Source organism: Macaca fascicularis, chromosome 7, assembly GCF_037993035.2.
Source record: "Macaca fascicularis isolate 582-1 chromosome 7, T2T-MFA8v1.1".
In the NCBI taxonomy this organism is placed as follows: Eukaryota; Metazoa; Chordata; class Mammalia; order Primates; family Cercopithecidae; genus Macaca; species Macaca fascicularis.
In genome coordinates this window covers 156,575,461-156,587,751 of record NC_088381.1, presented here as the reverse complement: position 1 = coordinate 156,587,751, position 12,291 = coordinate 156,575,461, and the positions used below count along the sequence as shown (strand labels likewise).

The following is a 12,291-nucleotide window of genomic DNA, read 5'->3' as shown; positions in this document are numbered from 1 at the left end:
GTGTGCACCAAATGCCCTAAGCTCTGTCATTGTTTTTTAGGCAAAACACAAAAGGTTCTTGGGTCATTCGCCCCACGTGACAAATATTCGATTTACCAGTGGTGATCGACATGTTGTTAGTGCTGGAGGTGATGACTGCAGGTTAGTAACTTTCTCAGCCCATGAAGAAGAGCAGACTATGTTACTAGTTAAGAGACAATATAACAGCTCCTACAGCTTTGGTTTATGAAACCAGCTAGTCAACATTTGCAGAAGGTAGTATAACCAGATGGCTCTTCAGAATCTCATCCTTAAATGCAAATACAGAATAAAAGGAGTTAATGAGGAAAAATATTACACATGTGTAACTTGAAAGCTCAAATGTAAAATATTAAACTGTTATGAAAATCTAAAAACGTAATTAACTCCCTGCAATTTTCTTCTCTGATTGCAGCTTACTTGTCTGGAAATGTGTACATACGCCTCACTGAGAGCTGCTGAGATGACTACACAAATTAACCCTGAGACCAGAATTACAGAGAAGAAAAACCAAAACCCAACCCTGCATGGTCAAGTGGTGCTAACCTAAGACTGTAACAGGGAGAAATGCCCAGAATCATCAAAATAGTGAAAGACTGATCTGTTCAAAATATCTGCTATATACACTGGGTATAATCCATAATCCATACACTGCCAGATAATGCCATTTCAAGGAAGGATCGAATACTTGATGGTAAAGGCCAAGTCCCCCTGTATTGGGAAGTGTGCGATTTTGGCAGACCTGCTGGGAAAATTTAGGGTGGAGCACTCTTTACAGAAAAACTCAAAAACCCAATTTGGATAATTTTCATCATCTTTTTAGCAAAATGGTTTCTTAGTGTTTATATTTTATTTTCAAGGTTCATTGTTTAATGAAATATTTTATTCTTGCATTTCCATAAGGAAAGGGAAAGTAATGATCACCCTAAAGGATCACAGTTTTTAAAAGGCAAACATTTTCCCTAAGGAAACAGACACAAGCTTTCCTGGAGAATATGATGTTTTTTAGGCATTAATAAAGTCCTTTTTTATAAAGGACACTTTTCTCCTAGTAGTTTTGAATTCAGGAACAGATCTAAAGTTAGCAGTATATGGCTGCTACATTTCCATTTTCATTTTCAAGCCATCAGTTTATGTTCAGACGCCATCTCTGTAATCGAACATTTAAAACGTAACTGTAGCCTCACTAATGGAAAAGTAGTACGATGAACAATCATTCCCAATGGTGTACAGTTTAAGGGTTTTAGGGAGCAACAGTATTTAACTGGAAGAGAGTATTGCATATTTAATGTAGTCTAATATACACACATTTGTTTAACATGTAAACAGTGTTAAATTCACATATACAACATTATACAATTAATCACTCTTGGAATAAAATTTTTATAGCTTTTTTTCTATTGGGAAAATTTGTTTAGCTAGATGTGTGCCACTCCATAGGCTTATTTCCAAAATGAATGAACCCAACTCCATTTGTAAAAACTTGTCAGTTAGAATTCCTTTTTTAGAGGATTAGGGCTGAATTCTTAGATCCTTATTTCTTTTCACTTTAAATGCTGCCAAAGATCAGTACTCAAGAGTTCAGGAATTTGCTGTCTAGCCTATCTGTAGTTTCCTGAAGATGGAAAATTATGTAGACTGCTATTTAAAAATATATTTTTCTAAGTGTGAGGTTTAAGATCTGTATTGACCCTATGAGTTTTTAATGTGTTAATTATCTTTATAGCATAATAGATCGCTTTAGGTTCCTGGAATCCCATTTGGTCTGACAGGATATATGAAGATTATTAATAACTATTTTCTGTGTCTACTACTTGGTTAATACTAAAAATAGAAATGACTAAATTACATCACAGAAAGCATAACCAGTGATTGAACCTGGTAGTTTTAAAGCTCTAAACAGCTGTGGCTGAAGGACTGATAATGGGGCTAAGAAGCTTGAAACGTAAGTTGGTACTCGTTCATCAATGGATTCTCCTAAATTAAGCCAAAATTTGAAATACATGACCATTAAGTTTCTACTCATGTATTTACAGTCAGTCAATAAATTCAAGGGGGAAAAAAAAAATCCCTGAACAACCTGCCCATAAAAAAAAAAATACTCCTCTATATTTGAGCCTGTTGTAGTTTTAAATTTTCCCTCTGGGTCAAGTTTGCCAGCTTTTGGCTACAGAGGAATTATATTTCCATTACAGTGCAGGTAGAAACTCTGTAACCTTAAGCATGTAAACTACATAGAATAAAACTGTTTCCACTGCATTTCTGTCCTTCAAAGTGGCCAACCTGATTAAGTCAGCCTTAATCACTGCTGCTGTCAGTTTCACGACTAAAGGTCACATTGACTAAGTAGTCATCCCCTGACCACCTCGCTGTATCAGCCAGCAACGAGGGGAAGGTGAAGAAACATGTTAGGCCATATAGAATCTGCCCTATGTCTACCTTTTTTAACCCAGCAAATTATTTTTGTGTGTAGTATCTAAGCTCCTGACTGTGTAACCTGGGACTTCTGGCACCTTTTGTTCCGTTTTATGTATAAAATGCATGCCAAAGCACACCGTGCACTCTGGTACCCCTCGCTTCCAGTCGCCAACCGTGCTCATTTCCGTCTTTTTGTGGTGATCATTTTAGACCAAGTCATCCAACAAATGTTTTATGGTCAACCTTAGCTTGTTTGTAAGCCATAGCAACTGAAAGATTACACTCTTAAATGTGTGTCTGGGCAGTGTCTATTAAGTAGCAAAAAACAATGAGATTTTAGTATTTTATTTCCTTGTAAAATGGCTGAACTAAATGAAGCCCTTGTTTCCCATTTGTTCTTTATAGTGAAACTGAGAACGAAACTATTTACCATTTATAAATGATAGCTAAAAGTATTTCCAGAAATTTAAACAATTTAAAATAAATTTCTTCTGCAGAGATGCAAAGCATCTCAATGCTGGAATGAATAAATGCCTTAAATTCAATGGATTAAACTTTTAGAATGAAGAGGAACTGTCATTTCACCCAAGCCGAAGACAACAGCCTTATGCGCTTGTGTGCTCTGTCCTTGCTGCTTCTCGTGTTTCAAGCCTTTCCTGTGGGATCAGTGCAGCAAAGTGCAACTTACCAAATGGTTTAATGACTGGTTAATTCTTTCTTCTCCCAATGGAAAAGCAATGGCAACACAACAGTAGACTGCCTGCTTGACAGTCTTAAACATGAGCCTTTGCGCACGTAGGTTTATCATTTGGGTATATGACTAAGCAAGTCAATGAACTTTTTTTTTTTTAGCAGTTAATTTGGTCCTGAGAATGTTGCAGTCTTTATTACCCCTTTTGCATTAATCCACTTTTCTAATCACCTTTTAAGCTTTAATTTTTAACACTATACACCAAGTCTTTGAAATCATTGATCTGTTATTTAACTCTAAAGCATTTGACACTTCTTGCCTTAACAGTTTTAAAAACCACACACACAAAAAGCTCTGTAAGTAATACAGTAGGCCAAAAGTTTCATCCTATCTTGCAGTTTACCTATCTGATCTCTGTAATCATAGTTCTGTCATTTAAAATATACTATTTCAATCTAATTTTTACATTTCAAAAATTATCTTCAGTAGTAACTAAGTATATTTTCTGTGGAGCTATTTCTGAGAATGTTATTTTTCAGAATGTGAGAATACATATGTACATTTATAATCTTGTGACTTTAAAGTCTGTTTTCGGATACCGTATGTAAATACTTGTAAAAAAATTTGTATAATTTTGTGATAATGTAGTTTCCCAAAAAATTTATTTAGAAGGCATTACGTTATCAGTAAATGAGAGCACTGTATAGAACTGTTCCTATTTTCTGCACCTGCCATTCCAGCTGTCTCCACCGTCCATACCCACATCATTCATCCTGTCACAGAAGGCAAGAAAACTGGGAACTTTACCAAAGTAGCACTCAGCCTGAGAGGCCTGTATAATCCGTTTCAAACTAAATGCATTTAAAAATTAAAAAGCAGAATTGAATATTTTAAGCAGCCTCAGTACCTTTGGCCAATGCTGTTTTCGTGGTGGATTATGAACATTATATAATCTTTGGGAAAAGTGAAAGCAGTTCAATTTTTAGAAGAATGACAACTGCCTCACTGCATCTCTCCACTCACGGCAACCGTGTAGCCCCCTAAGCTGAGTACCATTACTAACCATGATGTCAACTTCCTATGCCGATCCTCAAACAGCAGTGCACACGCATGCCCCAATATTTTAACAGAATTTAGCTCTTCCTTAAGCTGTCTTTTCATAGTAAAAACAAAACAAAAACACCCAATGTTAAAATCACTTAATAAACTTACAAACTTGAAAAATTAGACACTTCAGATAGGCAATGAAACTTCATATTATGAAAGCAATATATTCCAAGTTTCAAAGATTTGACAAGTTCTGTAGAGTGTCTTTCATCAGTACATGGAAACTTCCAAACTGCATGATCTTCTGCCAGGCAGGACTGGGTGCTATTCGCTGAGTGAACAGAACCAAAAATTGTTTTAATTATCTGCTTTGTATCCATATATACCAGATATCTCAGTTTAAAAAGCTGACTAGTTTCAGGCAATAAATATTTGGTCATAGGATTACAATACAAAGGGCAGATTTTTTACAAGAATTCAATTACGTCAGGTAGATAAAAGATAATACCATACGTAATTAGATTTTTAGGCCGCACTAAAATATTCTAAAACTTCCTTTCAGTATTTCCCAGTTGCTAATGTCAAAGAAAATGGATGTGAAATTCAAGTACAGTACATGTATATATACTCTTGCTGGCCATTATATATGCTTGCGTAGTATGTAATGAAGTTAAAATCTGGCTGGCTCATGCCTGTAATCCTGGTACTTTGGGAGGCCACGGTGGAAGGATATCGCTTCAGCTCAGAAGTTCAAGACCTCTTCTCTACTTAAAATTTAAAAAATTAGCCAGGTGTCGTGGCACATGCTTGTAGTCTCAGCTACAAGTGGGAGGCTGAGGTGGGAGGATCGATTGAACCCCGGGGGTTTGAGGCTGCAGTGAGCTATGACAGTGTGACTGCACTCCAGCCTGGGCAACAGAGCAAGATAATCTAGGTTAAAAAAGTAACCACTGGATAAGATAAAATTTAGCCCATGTAGTAAATTATTTTGCCACAGGACCCTTGTATAAATTAAACAGCAAAGAAAAAAATTCAAAGTAACAGTCTAGTTTCCAATTTTGTGTGCTTATAAATTAAGAAACTGCAAATTAGAAAAAAGAATTTGAAATGACATTAGAAAAACTAATTTGAATGTTTACCTGGTTTGAGGTCGAATCCATTTCAAGGCATGTCGTGGTGGAACATTAATGGTGGGATGGTAGAATGTGCAGTCCGGTCTTGTACACTGAGTGTTAAACCTACAGTGCTGAATAGAAATAACAGAGCTTCAACAACATCCACAAGGCTAATATAAGTAAACACATTATTTTATTATTTGAGACAGGGTGTTACGCTGTCACCCAGGCTGGAGTGCAGTGGCATGACCTTTTGCCTCAGCCTCCCAAGTAGCTGTGTACTACTATGCCTGGTTATTTATTTTTTTTAAGAGATGGGGTCTCACTATGTTGCCTAGGCTGGTTTCAAACTCCCGGGGTCAAATGATCCTTCCACTTCTGCCTCTACCTCCCAAAGTACTAGGATAACAGGCCTGACCCACCCCACCTGGTCAACATACAACTTAAGAGACAATAACCAGCCCACCCTAACCATTAACAGAGAAAGAGATTCCATCTATAAGGACCATTTTAATACTAGTGAAGCCTTGAAAAATGTACTTACCCTTGAGACAAAAAATTCTAGTCAAAGAATCACAGCAAGTAAAATTTCAAACGTAGTTTAGCATACCCTGAAAACTTCTAATTATCCCTTACACTCTTCACTGAGTACCCTCAGCTATGCCCAGTTACAGATGGGGCAAGTGAAGGCCTTTCATATGGTCCTCAGGCTACCAGGGCAAGGAGGAGATAATTCATTCTGACCAAGTAAACATCTGGAGATTCATCAACCATCATCAATCTTTAGCACGCAGATAAAACCATCAGTACAAGTTTGGGTGGTTTTAAGCAGTACCTACTGGATTTCATCATCTCAGTTCTGGCATTAGGTTCAAACTGCTCCCCTACCCCCGCCAAAACCCACCCATATATTTAAATGCAGGGAATAATGGAAAATGTGACTAGCAAAGATATGCTTCTCCCCACTGAGCGCTTACGATACTAACAATAAATAGTTTCAGACCACTTAGCCTAAGGGGCCAGACGGAAGTTCAATGACAATGAAAGAACAACTTAATAGATTTTACTGGCAAAAATTGCAATTGCTTTTGTACCAACGTAGTAACTCTGACAAAAAAGAAGGTAAATGACGAAACTGAGACATTATCACTAAATTGATTTTTGGGAAAATAAAAGTTCTTACTTTTGGATGATAGAAGGGACATTCCATCTTCTTACAAGCAGGGAAGTAACGGCAGAGCTGACTGCTGGAAGGTGGTGCTGGCGGTGCAACTGCTAACAAAATAAAAACCAGGACTGGTCTCCAATCTGTTTGGAAAGTCCATTTTTAATGCAGTCTACTGATGGTTGTTTTTGAGAGTGAAAACCATTTTTAAATTAGAATGGTAAGGTTTATATATTCACTAGTCAAAATACTTGCTCTTTAAAGACTAGCTGGATTAACTGATGCTGTCAAAATTATTTCTAAAACCATCTTTTTGTTAGTTCAATTCCATTTACAGTCACAAAATGCCATTTTATATTTTTTACCCAAATGTAGTAGCACAGTAAGTCACTCACCTGGTTTTGGAGACAGTACTGGAATTCTTCTACTCACATGAGTGAAAGGACAATCTGGTTTAGTACACTTTGCATCATATTTACAATTTGGGTGAACAAACAAACATTTTTCAGCAAATTTACAATTGGGGAAGGCTCTACAAAACAAAAAAAAGCATATTTCATATTTAATCTTCTCAATGCATTATTTTTTGTATAAGGGCTCTTTACACTCCCCGTCACTACTTGTTTTGAGAAATACAAAAACAATAGCAACAAAAAGAATATTTTAAAATAAGACCATATGTCAGAATAGGACACAATCATTTATTCCAAAGCCTGGGATAACACAAACAGGCTTTTAACTAAAGCCAAGCCACCAGGAAAGACAGGCTTTTGTGATAAAAATCACACCACTTAATAAGGTATATATTTTATGCAGTGAATTCATTAACACAATAAACACTCTATGCAAGGCTTTGTGCTATAAAAAGACTCATCCCATAGTCTACTTATGTGTACAGCCGTATTATTCCCACATCATTTCCTTAAAAGAGTTAAAAATGAAGATTCCATCCATAGGACCCACCCCTGGTGCAGGAAAAAAAAAAAAAAAGCCTCTAAAAGTCATCTCACAAAGCTCATTACATTGAGCCAGCCGGCTTGTAAGGAAAAATTTAACCCAAGTCCAAAATATTTTCATTACCCATAACTAACTTTTCCCTAAACTCCTCAAAATCTGTGTATAGTGTGTGTGACCAAAATGCATACAAACTGGGGCAGTTACCATTTACCCGTCTCCTTAAACATACAGAATTCTTAAGGAACCCCAGGTATTTCAGTATCTCATAGGTCTGAGGCACAAACAAAGCACCCCCCACCCCTGCCTCTCAACAAACACCCATAAACAAGAAATACGCTGCTCCGGAGAGGGCCATGGTAATTATCACTCAATTTAGTTATAAAACTAAAGACTTGTCCACAGAAAAGAAAAAATAAGGTGCAAGATATAGACACTAAACTGAAAGCCAAAATCAGCTGGCTGTGACTTGTAGGGTGAGATGGGGGATGGTACTCATTTGCAGGGTGAGATGGGGGGATGGTACTTACTTGCAGGGTGAGGGGGGATGGTACTTGCAGGGTGAGATGGGGGGATGGCACTTGCAGGGTGAGATGGGGGGATGGCACTTGCAGGGTGAAAGGGGGGATGGTACTCACTTGCAGGGTGAGATGGGGGGATGGTACTTGCAGGATGAGGGGGGATGGTACTCACTTGCAGGGTGAGATGGGGGGATGGCACTTGCAGGGTGAGATGGGGGGATGGCACTCACTTGCAGGGTGAGATGGGGGGATGGCACTTGCAGGGTGAGATGGGGGATGGTACTCACTTGCAGGGTGAGATGGGGGGATGGTACTCACTTGCAGGGTGAGATGGGGGGATGGTACTCACTTGCAGGGTGAGATGGGGGGATGGTACTCACTTGCAGGGTGAGATGGGGGGATGGCACTCACTTGCAGGGTGAGATGGGGGGATGGCACTTGCAGGGTGAGATGGGGGATGGTACTCACTTGCAGGGTGAGATGGGGGGATGGTACTCACTTGCAGGGTGAGATGGGGGGATGGTACTCACTTGCAGGGTGAGATGGGGTGATGGTAGGCACACTCATCCCCATTTTTACAAGCAGGCCAGTACTTGCAGCGCTCCAAAAGTTTTTCTGGTTTCTGTGCCACACTCAGTTCACTCATCTCAGCTACAAAGGGAAAGGAAATACAAGTATTTCATTCGTTATGATCAATTCAGTACACAGCACCTTTAATGTATTTCCCTCAAACCCCAGTCTTAGAATCTTCTGTTAAATGTACAGTCATATAAAATAAGTGAGCCCAAATTATGTGATTAACACTGGCCACAGAAACCTATAAAAGATTGCCAGGAAGCAGACAACAGTTCTCACTGTGAAAAGGAAAGAGGACGGTGACTCTGCAACTAAAGCCAAAGTTTTCACCAAAAATTCTAATTCTCAATACTAATTCACAGCTGAATTAAACATAGAGGACGTCGTCAAGTGGGGAACCAATACAATTAAATAAAAACTGAAAACACATAAGGTGATAAGGAGATGTGAATTCTCACATGCCAGCAAGATGATGAGTGGCCCAAATACAAAAGGATTCCCACTTGCTGAGCTAAAGTCCAGGTGCTAAACTCAGCAATGTCTATTTTTACTTTTTTTTTTTTTAAAGACAGGGTCCTGCTCTGTCACCCAGGATGGAGTGCAGTGGTGTGCCAGTGGCGTAATCTCGGCTCACTGCAACCTCTGCCTCCCAGGCTCAAGTGATCCTCCCACCTCAGCCCCCACCAAGTAGCACGTGCCACCAGGCCTGGCTAATTTTATGTATTTTTTGTAGAGATGGGGTTTCTCTATGTTGCCCAAGCTGGTCTTGAACCCCGGGACTCCAGCGATCCACCCACCTCGGCCTCCCAAAGTGATGGGATTATAGGCATGAGCCACCGCACTCAGCCAGCAATGTCTAAAAAGGGGAAGACATTTTTGCCTGCAATGGGGTCACAAATGCCATCACTTACAGGGACTGGGCAGTTCCCCTAACATAGCAAGACTGACTGGGCTGAAAACGATAAATGCAGTAAGGGACAGATGGGGAGGAGCAACCTAGAAAGCAAGTACACACCCATCCACTCCACTCCCTGTGCCACGTCCAATCACAGCTTCCATTACTATGACAGGGCAAAGTGGGACCCCTGTTGCCAGATTTTTATCCTGTTTCAGTAAGCCAAAAATCTGCCTTCATTGAAATTGTAATGCTGGCAATTTATTCAAATAACACTGAATAAGTAAAATTACAGCTACAGGCAATAATCCGCTGCTAATTTCTGGCCTCAGACACCACAAACCCCCCACAAAATAGCATCATGGGTATTATGTATTACGGTTCACACTCATGTTCATGAAAGCAAGTATCACTTCAACTATATTCCTCTAGTTCTCTTGCCAGAGGTCAGTTAAAATCTGACTCTGCCACTTAGTTGCTCAGCTAGACACACTGTGCAAATGTTAGCTAACTTCTCTGAATTCTGTTTCCTCATCTATACAAAGAGAAAATAATGTCTTCCTTAGAGTCTGATGATTACACGGAAAAAATGCAAGACAGACAACCAGTCATAATAGCAGCAGCAGCTAGTTCTATGAGTACTTACTGTTCCAGTGACCCATGTTCTGTCTTCACTACAGGAGAACAAGGCACACAAATGCAGTCATGCAGCACAGACAGGAGCAGCATCAAAGAGCAATTATGACTATGCCTGATAGAAACAATTTTCTATGCTACTTTAAAAATAGTAAAAGTCCTATTTAAGCTTTAAATAGGATGTGGTGGCTCATGCCTGTAACCCCAGCACTTTGGAAGGCCAAGGCGGGCAGATCACTTGAGCTCAGGCGTTTCAGACCAGCCTGGGCAACATGGTGAAACCCTGTCTCTATTAAAAATACAAAAACTTAGCCAAGCACAGTGGTGTGCACCTGTAGTAACCAACTACTCAGGAAGCTGAGGTGGGAGAATCACTTGAGCCTGGGAGGTGGAGGCTGCAGTGAGCCGTGACTGTACCAGTGCACTCCAGCCTGGGTAATGGGAGTGACACCCCGTCTCAAAACAAAACAAAACAGTAAAAGTCATTTTAGTTCTAAGATACCAGAATAATCTTCGTTCCAAAGAAAATCTGAGATGACTGGAAGTTTCTCTAACTTTTACATGTTTTTTGTGTCATCCCTGCAGAGTAAATGTGTCTTGCCCTTTTCCTATAATAAACTACACACAGCAGACTATAATATATACACAAGAACCCAGTCCAAATAAAAGATTAAGGGAATACCCAAGAGAAGCCTAGCTGGAAAGTAAAGTAGCTAGATACTCAGGAACAATATAATACTTTACAAAGAAACGTGATTATTACAATAATACCTTACAAAGAAACTTTATCTTTCTGATTGAAACATTTAAGTCATATGAAGGTCATGCCCCTAGTCTTCACTGGCTGACAATGACTTTGTAAACTATTAAAACGTTTTCTGTTCAAATTTTAAGAGGCAAATTCACCTTTTATTGAAACCTATAGGCTGGGCGCGGTGGCTCACGCCTGTAATCCCAGAACTTTGGGAGGCCGAGGTTGGTGGATCACTTGAGGTCAGGAGTTGGAGATTAGCCTGACTAACACGGTAAAACCCCATCTCTACTTAAACTACAAAATTAGCCAGGCGTGATGGTGCATGCCTGTAATCCCAGCTACTTGGGAGACTGAGGCAGGAGAATGGCTTCGACCTGGAAGGCAGAGGTTGCAGTGAGCTGAGATCGCTCCATTGCACTCCAGCCTGCAGGACAGAGAGAGACTCCATCTCAAAAAAACAAAACAAAACAAACAAACAAAAAACACAAGCAAGCAAGCAAGCTATAAAATCTGTGCTGCCATATGACAGTGAGTGAAAAGGCAACAGGTTAAAACAGATGTTGCTGTTGGCTGTATCCTTGAAACAACCCAACATAAAACCAACCAGAAGCAACTGCAGTTTCACACTCCCTGCTCACAGGGGAAGTGGGCAGAGGCCAGAGGCTGCTGATAACTGCTCTGCAACAGTCTCTCCAGCCGCACCCCTGTGCGAATCTTACAAAGCTTCATCCTTGAGCGGCAGTGGAACACTGAGTCTCAAGTCAAAGCAATGGGAAAGGAGGCTCACCACTCAGCATGGCTGTCAGCACAGTGGCCAGAGCACCGGCAAGAATTTTTACTAATATAATATTTATGGTGTCACTGCTGCTACGTGTATACCCCGTAAAGCCTCATATGGACATCAACATTTAAATGAAACCAGATCCTAACAACCAAACAATTAAGCTACCAAATCGAAAATCAAGAGCAGTGAAAACACTGGAGTCTTCTCTTTAGACAAAACATACAGAGTCAAGAAATCTGTATTGCCTACTGCAGCTTTTACTATTTTTAAGTTTTTCTTCCTGTTGATAGGGTCAGATTTTCAACTCCCTCCACTAATCAAAACCACAACACTACGTCATTGATTCACAGCAGGAAACGCAACCAGTTAAAATAAAGCTCAGTGTTATCGCTCCACTACCATATGATTTCCCTCTATTCTATTTTTAATGATCAAAAAGGTATTCAATACATTTTCATATCTCTTCCAAGAGGACTGCTTAAGGAAATGTTTCAAAATCCATTATTGTTTTTCCTTTGAATCTGTACACTTTTACGATTCCGTAATTATCCCTCCTGCCAACGAAGAGGTGCTTCTAAAAATTTTAGAAGATATGAGGAACATAATTACCATTCTCTATCACGAATGGAAATGATCAGTGGCGCTGCAGCTGCCACTGATACCCAGTGAAAGAAACGGTGATAAGAAACCGTCACCTGCCGAAAACCATGGCACTAT

The 12,291-nt window shown here is 39.7% G+C and overlaps 2 protein-coding genes across 34 annotated transcripts in view; one reads left to right on the top strand and one right to left on the bottom strand.

Annotated features, from left to right (window-relative positions):
* Positions 1–3,829, top strand: part of EML5 (EMAP like 5) — a 192,872-nt gene extending 189,043 nt beyond the window's left edge. For 5 of the 7 annotated variants that reach the window (XR_012416050.1, XR_012416049.1, XM_065549193.2 and 2 more), the window contains 2 exons: positions 41–141; positions 434–3,829. Coding sequence is in view for 4 of the 7 variants with exons in the window: in XM_065549193.2 (XP_065405265.1) it covers positions 41–141; positions 434–470 (138 nt within the window). In the remaining 3 variants the exon portion in view is untranslated. The remainder of the gene's footprint in view (positions 1–40; positions 142–433) is intronic. The other 2 variants (XR_012416051.1, XM_065549192.2) reach the window with 2 other exon arrangements.
* Positions 1,278–12,291, bottom strand: part of ZC3H14 (zinc finger CCCH-type containing 14) — a 51,222-nt gene continuing 40,208 nt past the window's right edge. For 14 of the 27 annotated variants that reach the window (XM_005561990.5, XM_065549198.2, XM_005561995.5 and 11 more), the window contains 5 exons: positions 8,460–8,580; positions 6,850–6,986; positions 6,473–6,564; positions 5,314–5,420; positions 1,278–4,505 (listed from right to left, as the gene is read on the bottom strand). In XM_005561990.5, coding sequence (XP_005562047.1) covers positions 4,499–4,505; positions 5,314–5,420; positions 6,473–6,564; positions 6,850–6,986; positions 8,460–8,580 — 464 coding nt within the window. In that variant the 3' untranslated portion in view covers positions 1,278–4,498. The remainder of the gene's footprint in view (positions 4,506–5,313; positions 5,421–6,472; positions 6,565–6,849; positions 6,987–8,459; positions 8,581–12,291) is intronic. The other 13 variants (XM_005561991.5, XM_065549200.2, XM_005561996.5 and 10 more) reach the window with 1 other exon arrangement.